The 12095-nt window shown below is 43.2% G+C and overlaps 1 protein-coding gene across 2 annotated transcripts in view; it reads right to left on the bottom strand.

Moving 5' to 3' along the window:
* Window positions 1-1888: 1888 nt before the first annotated feature.
* The window catches only part of PLEKHS1 (pleckstrin homology domain containing S1), a 36187-nt gene continuing 25980 nt past the window's right edge, over window positions 1889-12095 (bottom strand). The window contains exons 9-14 of one of the 2 annotated variants that reach the window (XM_027112653.1): window positions 10594-10719; window positions 8018-8133; window positions 7308-7514; window positions 6531-6632; window positions 5110-5245; window positions 1889-2354 (exon numbers count right to left, since the gene is read on the bottom strand). In XM_027112653.1, coding sequence (XP_026968454.1) covers window positions 2175-2354; window positions 5110-5245; window positions 6531-6632; window positions 7308-7514; window positions 8018-8133; window positions 10594-10719 — 867 coding nt within the window. In that variant the 3' untranslated portion in view covers window positions 1889-2174. The remainder of the gene's footprint in view (window positions 2355-5109; window positions 5246-6530; window positions 6633-7307; window positions 7515-8017; window positions 8134-10593; window positions 10720-12095) is intronic. The other variant, XM_027112652.1, reaches the window with a different exon arrangement.

Below are 12095 nucleotides of genomic sequence, written 5' to 3'. Positions count from 1 at the left end.
CTGATTGCTTACTCCATATCAGGCAATGTGTCAGGGGCTGTTTGTACATCATCCATTTCAACATCATAACAACCCCTGTGAGGGAGGGATTTCTCTCCCCAGTTAGGGTTGAGAAAAAATTTTTTTTAATTTCTTTATTTTCTTTATTTATTTTTGGCTGCGTTGGGTCCTCGTCACTGTGGGTGGGCTTTCTCTAGTTGCGGCGAGCGAGGGCTACCCCTCGCTGCAGAGTGCAGGCCTCTCATTGCAGTGGCCTCTCCTGCTGCAGAGCACGGGCTCTAGGTGCGCGGGCTTCAGTAGTTGTGGCTCGCGGGCTCTAGAGCGCAGGCTCAGTAGTTGTGGCACATGGGCTTAGTTGCTCTGCGGCATGTGGGATCTTCCCAGACCAGGACTCGAACTCGTGCCCCCTGCACGGGCAGGTGGATTATCAACTACTGCACCACCAGGGAAGCCCAGGGTTGGGAAAATTTTATATGCACCAACACCAGTCATTTATTTTTGTAAATGTGGGATGATGTTATACCTACTGTACTGCAACTTGCTTCTTTCATTCTTAAGATATTGTGAACATCTTTCCTAATCATTCGTGTAAAACTTTGAACAGCTGCAGAATGTTCAATTATATGAAGTCATCATAATTAAGCAATTCCCAAAGGATTTTTGTTGTTGTTGTTACAAGCAACGCTACTGTGAACAATTTTTTTTTTTTTTTTTTTTTTTGTGGTACGCGGGCCTCTAACTGTTGTGGCCTCTCCCATTGCGGAGCACAGGCTCCGGACGCGCAGGCTCAGTGGCCATGGCTCACGGGCCCAGCCCCTCCGCGGCATGTGGGATCTTCCCAGACCGGGGCACGAACCCGTGTCCCCTGCATCGGCAGGCGGACTCTCAATCACTGCGCCACCAGGGAAGCCCTGAACAATTTTTTTTTACGGATATCTTTGTGTATTTATGTGAGTGTTTCTGTAGGATAAGTTTCTAGAAGTAGAAACACTAGGTCAATATACACATATAAAATCATTATACAGTATACCTTAAACTAATACAGTGTTATATGTCAATTATATCTCAATAAAACTGGAAAAAAGTAGAGTCTTAACTCCAATCTAGCTTTACCAAAAAAAAAAAAAAGAAAGAAAAAGAAACAGTAGGTCCAATAGGGCATGCAAATGAAAATTTTTTTAATACTTTTGTGTACAATCTAGATAACAGAAAATGAACTATATTTGAGTGTCTCATCTGTGTGCTGAAGGTCTTTTCAAATCTAAATCCAAATACAAAGTGAAGATCAGGACAGCTGTTTCTCAGAGCTGGTTTTAGATTCTTGGTTCTGCCATAAATGGCTATGAAACCAGGAGCCATGAAGAAATATATCATTAAATGTCTGAGGCCTTGATTTCTTCCCGTGTGAAATGGCAACACAGTTAAGATCTATTTTCCGAAGGCCTCTTTTGCTCTACCGTTCCCCCATTTGATTCATCCTTTAGTTCTCTGCATTTGTTTTCTTATTTATGAAAGAAGACTTGACCTTTCGGCCTTTTAGGATCAATGAGTTAATGCATCAATTAGTTAAGAACTTTCAAACTTAGAAGTGCTAAGCAGTTCCCTTATTACTTGTAGAGCAAGCAAACTTTGCTGGATATAACCTTAAAATTGCTTGGACTTCTGAAATTGTTCCTTGGTCTTTAAGAAAATAAGATGATCGTTGAATCCAAGAAGTCACTGTGTCTTAGCATTCTGCATGTGATGAACAGCAGGAGGTGTCTGGGAAGGCTGATACGGTACCACATCTCTCTCGGGAATCTTGGCTTCCCGAAATGAGTGTTTCCAACTGTCCATTCCCTAACAAAGAAGAGACTGTGTGGACCATGACCTCACAGAACACACAGCACACTTTAGATGAGAAACTTACCCAATCTCAGTCTGTGGTGTTTGGGACAAAGTCTGAGATAATAAGGCCTTACATTTTCACTGTGTTCCATAGTTATCATCCCACTTGGGCCTCTCAACATCCTGACGCAATAGCCAGAGATGGGATGGTTATTCCCATTGTTAAGATGCAGATGGAGAAATTCAGAGAGCTGTGCTGACTGCCTGCTTTCACACAGCGGTGAGGGGCAGAGCTCAGCACAGAGTCTGGGGCCCATCCTCGCTTGTCGGCAGTGGGCCCCAGCACGTTACTCTCCAGATCCTTTCTGCTGACCCTTTTTAATGGCTAGGCTCCTCTCCAGTGTCCTCTCCAGTACAGACGTATCCAGTTTAGAAGGTTTAATGCCTTGGTCTGGTAAGTGGCATGTACAGGCTATTCCGTGGAATTTCTCTGAATTTGGGATCCGAGCGATGGTGAGTTTTACTTTCTAAAACACAAGAAAGAAGAACATTAAATGACTAAAGACTATCTTTAGGACTGTTGGTTCTCAGTGTCAGTCTGTCCTCATTCACACCCTTTGAAGCTGGTTTTGAGGAAAATCTGGGCTGGAAAAAACCAGGATGACTTATATTGATATATTCATGTGGAAGATGGATTTTTATTCTCTGGCCTCCACTGGCCTGAGCCCTTAGGGCAGATTCCAGAGTACATCAGTCCTGTCCAGATGGGTCCATTTGTACCAAGAAATAAAAAGCCTCTTGAAACAAGAGAATCCAAATAAGACCACCAGACAGGACCAGCCCCTGACAAAATTGGGAGGAGACTGAAGTTCTATGTGTTTCTCCTGCAATCTAGCATCTCCTCCCCTTTCCCATGCACATCTCCTCCCCCTCCTTTTAAAATCTTACATTCTCTCCCCTTCCTGTCCCTACCCACGCTCACCCCAAATTCCCATTTCTGTCAACTTCATTCTCAAGGATGGAAAGTACATCTGCTTGGTTCAGCTGTTGTAAAACATTAGGGGCCTTTGACTGCCCCTCCTTTCGTTCCATATCTTCCCATCTTCCACTATCCTTTTTCCTTTCAGGGACCAGCTATTTGAATTTTAAAAAGGACTGGATATTTGTTTTTAACATAAAGAAATAGATCAGGAATGGTAGGGGTGGGCAAGTTGGGGAGTTTTTTGATCTTCAAATAATCATATTGGTGAACACATGTATTTCTCAATAGCATCTAGGAGAAAGGGGGGCAGGCAGAATGAGCCCAAAAGAAATGCTGTCAGTCCCTCTTATGCAAGGGACTCCACAATCTAGAAGGCAGTCTTGATAAACTGCAGTCAGCAACACCCAGGTGGAGTTCCTCCTGGATCTGCTCCCAGGCAAAAACCCTTTTCTTGGCTTCAGAGCTGATGCCTAGGTCTCTGGATAAGCGTATTGTTTGGTAACTTTCAGAAGATTATATTGAACACTTGGCCACAGCATGGGTCTTTGGCAGAGGAAATATACTACAGTTACTAGAGCGTTGGGCTGGACTCCTAAAAGCTTCCCTTTGCCACCACACAAACTCCTACCCTAGTCTTCAAAACCCAAGTCAAGCATCCCCTTCTCTGAGACACCTTTCTGGCCTCCCTCAAATAGATTAACTTCATTCTTCCTCTGTGATCCCATGGTCCTCTGTTCGTATCTCAAGGCACATACTGCACCTGTAACTAGCACATAATATACCTGTTTTATCCACTAATCTGTAAGCTCCTTGAGCTCAGGCCGAGGCCATTTTTGTGGCTCTAGGACCTAGCAGAGAATACAGCATACAATAGACGTTCAATAAATGGTGAATGAGTGAAGGAATGAATGAGTCCTTTTGCTCTAACACTAACTATTTATGTATCGTAGACAACTCCCTCATTCTTACTAAGTTTTCCCATTTAGATAGTAGGGGTAGTACAATTTGTCTAACCAACAAAGTTATTGTGTGATGCAGAAGAGATAAGACATATTTAATCATAAACTCTCAGAGCTGGAAGAAATTTGAGAGATCTTCCTGTACCGTGGTTTTCAGAAATTCTAAGCCAAGTTACTGTTTCCTCGAGGTGAGGTAACAGGAAGTTCCAACATGAAAAAATAATGATAAACATACACTGCTGTCACTAGCCAAAGCCCAGAACACCGTCCTCTCCCTCCCCTCTCCTCTTGTCCTGGTCTTAGGGGTCCAAGAAGTACAGTTTGAAAACCAACCCCCTCTCATTTTAGAGAGAAGAAACTGAAACTGACTTGTCAGAGAAGGAAGTGACTTTCCCAAGGTCAAGTGGCATGTCAGAAATAAAAATAGACCAGGAAAGGAGTTAACAGTATGGAGACTGTACTAATAGGCAGAAACATGGCGAGCCTTTTAACGACACGCGTACTCGGTCCATAGTCACATGTTCAGTATAATTCTTACAATAAGTCTGCGAGGAAGGTATGTCCATTTCTAAGATGAGGAAATGGAGGCTTAAAAAGCCAAACCTGGGGGATTCCTTGGTGGCGCAGTGGTTGACAGTCCGCCTGCCGATGCAGGGGATGCGGGTTCGTGCCCTGGTCCCACATGCCGTGGAGCGGCTGGGCCCGTGAGCCATGGCCGCTGAGCCTGCGCGTCCGGAGCCTGTGCTCCGCAACGGGAGCGGCCACGACAGTGAGAGGCCCGCGTACCGCAAAAAAAAAAAAAAAAAAAAGCTAAACCTGTTCAGCATTCCCCAGCCAATAGTAGAAGAAGTAATAGTAACCATACTGAGCACCTAATATGTGCCCGTCACTGTTGTAAGCATGTTATATATTATCTCATTTAATTCTCCAATAACTAACATTATCATTATCCCTAATTTTACAGAAGAGAAGATTGAGGCACCATTTGGTTAAAGGAGGTTGGATGTAAACACTGAGCCTGCCTGATTCCACTGCAAGCTCTTTTTTGCCATGTCATGCTGCGTCTGAGGTCTTGAACCCAGCCGGTCAGTCTCCTAGCCCAGTGCTCCCTCCAAATACTACTTGACACAAAGGAATTTTAAAAGGGTCCTAAAATAACATTCTTGTTATTTAGAAGTATCTTAGGAAGTGTTATTTACACTTCTTATTCTCTTATTTACATATGGTGGCTGCAGATTGCAGAATCTCATTTGTCTTCAGAGCACAGCACTGTTCAGACACCATCCAAGACCTTGATCTTGTTCCTTCTTGCCCTGACCAGGGCCAATCAGCAGGACTCACCTCCCCCTGGATGGACCGGCTGAGAAACAAGGAAACCTCCTCCAGGCTCTGGGGCTTCAGGTCATTCACGGCCAAAAGGTGATCTCCGTGAAAAAATAAGCATCCCAGGTGCGGGGGGCCATCCCACTGAGCCACACTGCAATGAGGGTACAGCATCCAACACAAGAGTGAGACGGTGCTTGCTGGGAGTGCGGGGCACAGATGGAGATACGGATGGGGCTCCTCACTCCATTCTACCACTACTATTACTAGTTTCTTTAGCTATATCGAACTACATCTGAAGTAGTCGAACTCTCTTTTTCTGTTTGGAATATTCTTTCCTCTATCATTACTCTGGGAGCCTGAGTCTTCCTCCAAACTCCAACTCCAATGACACTGCCTCTCCAAAGCCCTCCTACACCACCCTTCCTTTACCTTAATTAATCTCTCCTGCCTCTGGACTTCTACTGCATTGTCTGAGCCCCTCGCTTATTGTACACTCAGATCAAATGCATTTTATATTTACTTGTTTATGCAGCTGTCTTTTTCAACGGCTTTGAGACCCCAGAAGTATGGAACCACCTTAAAAAAAATGTTTTTTTATAACCCCATAAACAGAAGATGTTACATACTGGGTTGGCCAAAAAGTTCGTTCCGGTTTTTCCGTAAGACGATACGGAAAAACCCAGTATTTAAAGTGAGCACACAGTAAATATGTCATGCAAAAATAGATGAATTATTAGATGAGCAAGCTCAGGTGTAGAGGAGTCCATAGTTTCCGTCAAATATGTTTTGAGCCTTAGATTGTGGGAAGTTTGGAAAAATGGCAGGTTGTGGTTCCTGCCCTCTTATAGAACTTATAATTGATGTGTGATGTTTACATTAACAAGCTTTCTTCTATTCTAAAAATGTAATCTTCCATCAAAATGAATTACAAGGTCTTTAAAAGAATGTAGAATCAAACAAACAGTGATCATTCTAAGAAAATTCTCTGCCACACAATCTTCTGTGTCTGAGTCCCTGACCAGCAGGTTTTTACCTGATGTCTAGAAGTCTTCGACCCTGGTATGCCATTTTCTTTTAGACCTTAGATTCTTGTTGACCTCACTGACTTCATTCATCAAATACTCACTGCCCGTTGTTTGGCAATGATTTCCTTGGACGATACGTATTCCTGCCCACTTTTCCTCACTTTCAAAAAATCAGAAATTTAGTGCTTCCTGGACTTTTGGGTCCTCCTATACCCACCTATCTCCCAGCTGTCCCTCCTATACAACAGTATCCTTATTTCTGCCTCAATCAAAGACGTTTTGTGACAACAGCAGCACGAGAGTCCGAGTTCTCCAGGCAGTTTTGCCACATACAGTGCTTCAAGATATAATGACTGTCTTCATATCATCCAACCCCATTTATAACCAGTAACCCTCAAATCTCCTACCTACCATATCTGTCCTGCAGCTTCTCTGAGAGCAAGATGGTTTATGATGTCAGGAGGAGAAAGGAACATGTTCAGCTTCTCCACTTGGATTTCATCGGGGATGTTACTACAAGACATTTGTAAAAGTCAGGCGACTCTCTCTGGCTCTGAACCGTACCTTCTGAATGGACTTTGGCTTCCGACATCTGAGACGGTATTATGCCATTAAAGATTGTCCAAAACATTTGGAGAAGAATAAGAATTTAAGTTACTCGTTAATGCCCTCCTCCACCCCCTTGGGATGTGGTAGCGATGGTAGACAATGGAAAAGGAGTAAAAAATGGACGAAGTTCATTATATATCATGTCAGTTTGCACACTTCTCCACAGAAGGAGACATTGAAAAGAGTTAAAGTTGAGAACGATCTCATCAAATGTTCTTGGCATCATTTAAAACCTGAAAGTTCTCCAGCCTAGTCTACAACCAAACCTCATGTGACTTGCATGCCTGTCATTTTAATAGTAAAATCTGGGTGATATACAACCCAGGTCAGGGTGATCCAAGGTTCCAGAACCTGAAAGGACAGAATTTTTTCAAGTATTTGAAAATGCCACTCACAGCCCAGGGGACTGCTCACTGCACTTCCAACTCTGGTATTCACTGTCCTTGGTTACTGTATCAGTGAGAAGGGCAAGCTGGACAGATTCTTGGCTCAGTTGGAGATTAAAATGTGAATTCTGAGTACAAATGGAAGCCTGCCTTGCTCTATGGGCTCATAAAATTTGAGGAATGAGAACTTTACTTTATTAGTATAGACAATTGCACAACACTTAGTGAGGCCGCCCCCTTTTTGTCATTCGTGATCTGTGCTTCCGTATTGGCAGGTGGAAGACAAGAGCCCGTTCCTGAGCCTTGTTCTTGTGGGTGAAGCTCCCCGTTCAGGATATCTGCCAGGGTCTGGGATTCCTCTTTGCCATCAGCAGACTTATGGGACGACTCTTTGGAAACACTAGAGTACAAGAAGTTAACACAAACCCTTTTTCAGCGTTATCTATTTACAGCTTTCCATGGTGTGTGAATCAGATTTAAGTAGCTAACAGCCATGTGAAAACTAACAAGGTTTTGAAGTATGTCCAACCATCAGAATCCCAGCTACAGTTAGAACCAGATCCAATAAACTTTCCTTCTAAAAATGGACATGGGACCAAAATAGCCCTTTACATTGGGAGGGTTTGGAGAGACAAAGTGAGCGTGTGAGAGACGTAAATGCAAAATAGAAAAGAACTGCCCCGGGAGACAGAAAATGTCCCCAGGATGTCACTAATGGTTTTCTATGGGTAGAGAAACCATTCTCACGTTTACTTGTTTTGAGATGACTGAACGGCGTGTTGAACTTGGTCTATGGTAATGCTTTTGTATTATTATATCAACTATTTAAATGATCTGGTAGCAATTGTTCTAGAACAGTACATTAGCTAAGATCAAATTTTAAGGTATGGCAGTTTTACTTACCAGGATTTCATGGACATGTAATGACACTCAACTGCCTCGGAGACCTGGTCTGGACTACCAGGTCCAATGGGTTCAACGGGTTCACCAGAATCATTGGCAGCAATAATATTATCCAACTATAGACAAGAGGCAGAGACGTAAGGATGTGAGTCTATCAATAAGCCAGGTACCTTGTCACCCACTACCTGATGGCTCTGGTCCCTGAAACGGTATGCCTACCATTGGATGAACAGTGGTGCTCATTCTGGGGGAATGAACCAGTAAAGCTTCTGGCAGACTCCAAATCTGCTTTCTTCTCTAGGATTCCTCACGTTCCTGATACAAGTGTCCTATTGGAGTAAATTGCTGTCCATTTTTCTGTGTCATCACTAGGCACTTAATGACATGAACTCTTTTGCCCAACCGATACTATTATAGAATCACGACACCTGAGTGGGTCAAAGGCTCCGACACAGTGCAGAGCTGGCCTCGGGCTACTCTGCTCACAGGCAGTCAGGTTACTTCAAGGGGCTGTAAGGATTCTAGAAAATACTGTCCTCTGGGGATTCTCCACTAGCCTGTTGGAACTAAGTCATTTGGGGCAATGGTTTCTCAAAAACCCTAGGGGCTTCCGATTGCCTACCTAACAAATTAACCATGAACCATCACTGGAACACTTCTTTCCAGTCAAGCCAGCCCTCCCACCACGCCCCCACAAACGGTGTTCTTCTAGTGCCCATTTCATGCAGTTTTCTTCCCCTTTTCTCTTTTGTCTAATGAAGCTGTATTCAGGCCTGGATTGAGGTCCCATAGCCCCCTCTGATCACCTCAGCCACTGCCAACCTCTCCCTTCTCTGAACTTCTACGACACGGTGTTGTACTTAATTTTTGTGGTGGTCTTCCAGCTTAGTTTTATCTGCCTTACTAGACTTTGCATCTCGTAAAGTACCTAGCAAACGCCGGGCATACAGCTAGCGCTCAGTACCACCTGGCTGGTTGGTTGGACTGTCACGAAAGACTAGTCGCCGTCACCATGTCCCAGAGAGCACTGGCATGAAAAGCGGGGTCCTGTGGTCAAACGAGCTTGGGGAATGCTGTGCGTTGTATCCTGCTGGGCTATTTATAATGCACCACTGCATACTAAAAAGGCTCTGAGACTTCTTCAGTGAAGAAGCTTGTGTAACTTACTTTGATTTGGTGTTTCCAGAACTTATTTCACCTCAGACTGCTTCTTAGGTATGAACACGTCACCATCTTATAGAAAAACCCAGTTTGGGAAATGCTGCCTCCCTTCCCCCAATTTTGCCTTCCTACTTCCCATTTCCATTCTCTTCTCTCTGCTGTCCACCTTGAATATAGCTGCTGGGTTAATAGTACTAGAAGAGAATTCGGTTTTGCCCCTTCCTAACTGAGAAGCCACCACTGCCCCTTGTCCTGCCTGCAGCATGAAGTCAACTTGGCATTCAAGACCCATTATGGTCTGGCTCTATTTTCTGGTTGCTGTGGGTTTTTTCCCCTAATATGCCACTCACGCTGGGTTAGAGCTCAACTGAACTATTCATCATATATGTTGTCAAATGCCATTTTGTGTCTTGAAGCCCTCCCTGACTCCAGTGGAGACAGAAAATCTGTCTTTATTTCTATTGCTTCCAGAGCTCTTTTATTTTTTAAAAAAAGTATTATTTTATTGAAGTGCAGTTGATTTACAATGTTGTGTTAGTTTCTACTGTACAGCAAAGTGATTCAGCTATATATATATATATATATATATATATATTGGGTTGGCCAAAAATTTCATTTGGGTTTTCCATAAGCTGTTATGGAAAAACCCAAATGAACTTTTTGGCCAACCCAATATATATATGTATATGTGTGTTTGTGTGTGTGTGTGTGTATATACACACACACACACACACACACATTCTTTTTCATATTCTCTTCCATTTTGGTATATCACAGGATATTGAATATGGTTCCCTGCGCTATACAGTAGGACCTTGTTGTTTGCTTCCAGAGCTCTTTGACCATGCCCTGGTGGAGCATCGTCAGGTGGTAACTGGTAAGACTGTGAGCACTGAGGGCAGGCGTGATATCAGGTCCTTTCTGGTAGCCACCATGCCTAGCACAGTACAGGATTCGCACACAGAAGGCACTCAGTAGGGAATTCCAAATGATCGATAGACTGGTTGGTATGTGCCACACAATTTATCACCCAAGGGTATTGTTGTTTCTGCTCATGTTATTATTATCTCTTCCTAGAATGCAGAAAGACTCCCCAGATCAATCCCTCAAGTCCAAATTTTGCCTATCATGTAAGGTCAAATGTCATTCCATGGAACTTCCCCTGGCCTCTGTCTGGAAGTCAGCTTCCCCGCCTACCACCCCTCATGCCTTCTGAGCATTTTACGAGCATCTCTCTTCAGCATGGAGCCCTTTCTGTCTCGTATCATGGTTGGTTCCTATTAAAGTGTCAACACTGTGAGCACATCACCTGTGTCTGATTCTGAAACCAGCCTAATGCCTCAGAAACAGTGCCTGGCAGGGGCTCAGTAAATATTTGTAGAAGGAGTAAATGATTAGTAAACAGAAGGGGTTACCTCTCTAAGAATACTTCGAGGATTAATATAATGACTCTCTTCTTCTGTATCTTGAGCGGTGTCTGACAAGACGGCATGCGGTAGATGAGCTTCTCTGAGTCCTGAAGACCTTTTTTCCATTAAATGCTGAATAAAGAGATGAAGACAGAGTTAATGCTTTTTCTTTGTCTTTGCAAGAGACAGAATTAAACCACATGTTTTCTGGAAAAGGCATAATAGATTAATTGGGTTGAGAACATCCGAGGATCTTCCAAGGTTACATCTAGAAGCCCACACAACTTGAACTTGCTTCTTGAGTCTGGGTCACCACTGATATAAAAATATAAGCCCATCTTTCAGGTTTTTCTCTATTATTGGGTCCTGTAACTCAGAACAAGTAATTCTCTCTGGTGGGTGGTGTTCTAAGTCACTAAGCTCCGCCACTGAATCCTCCACCCTCCTCTTTTTCTAGTTTTCATTCAGTGCCATCTGAGAAGCTAATTAGCCCAGGGTCAAGGCACTGCATCTTTTCCCTTTCCGCTCAGTGTTCCTCTTTTGTGTTCTGCTTATATAATTCTACTGTTTCCATAGCAATGCAATTTTGTAGCATCGATCATGTGATAGTATGAATTGTAGGCTTCAAGGTGATCTAGGTTCAACCAATTACTGCTTCCCTCTCTAATAGATACAGGACAGTACAAAGTAGCTGCTTTGCCTGGCAGGAAAATTGTTATAAGTACAATTCAATTCTTCCAAGTACAATGCCTTAGAGCAAGGGGGGAGGGGGGGTTGAAAAAACCCTGAATGTTCTCTAGCAAGTCCTTGAAAGAAAGTGATTTAAAAAAAAAAAAAGATGTATTTAAGTTGTGTCCGTTTTTCTAGCTCCAAGTTCACGAAGCCAGGTCATGCTGAGTCTGGGATGAGGAAGGGTTCCCATTTTATTTTAGAAACAGCAACAACAACTCCCAACAAGGTAGGTGGTTCTCTTAACTGAAGCTGATTGGAAAATCACTGGATTGGAATACATAGTATGAAAAGGCAAAATGACCAATAATATTATCTCTAGGGAGAAGGGGTACAGGAGTGAAAAGCTAGAGGCATTTACTGAAAAGAGTTATCTTTCTCAACCCCATTTCCTACCACCTTTCCTACAAATACCAAATGAAGTGTTTGGCCTTGTGCATTTGATATGTTACAGAAAGCTTTTAAAATAGTTGGAGAGCTTCCAGCTAGATAAAACAGGAGGCTATGCCCTATTAAGATGTGCCTGGTACCCAGGGAAAAGGCAAAGTCAGTGGTTACATCTCTAAGGGACAAAATAGCATCCATGGCAGAAGAAAAAACACCACTCAGCCTGTTCATTAATAATATCCAGAATTGGGAAGATTGCAAATCCAAGAGAGCTGAAAGCACAATTACAAATCATTTTCAAGGGGCGAATGTATTATTTGTTTTTTCCTCCAATGGACTTCATTAGAAATGAAGTCACACACACACACGGAGAAGCAAGACTGATTTGGGTA

The sequence above is a fragment of the Aethalodelphis obliquidens genome, unplaced genomic scaffold, assembly GCF_003676395.1.
Source record: "Aethalodelphis obliquidens isolate GAN/ISIS:26980383/991018 unplaced genomic scaffold, ASM367639v1 scaffold11, whole genome shotgun sequence".
Classification (NCBI taxonomy): Eukaryota; Metazoa; Chordata; class Mammalia; order Artiodactyla; family Delphinidae; genus Aethalodelphis; species Aethalodelphis obliquidens.
The sequence above is the reverse complement of the archived record's forward strand: the minus strand, read 5'-3'. Positions and strand labels throughout refer to the sequence as shown.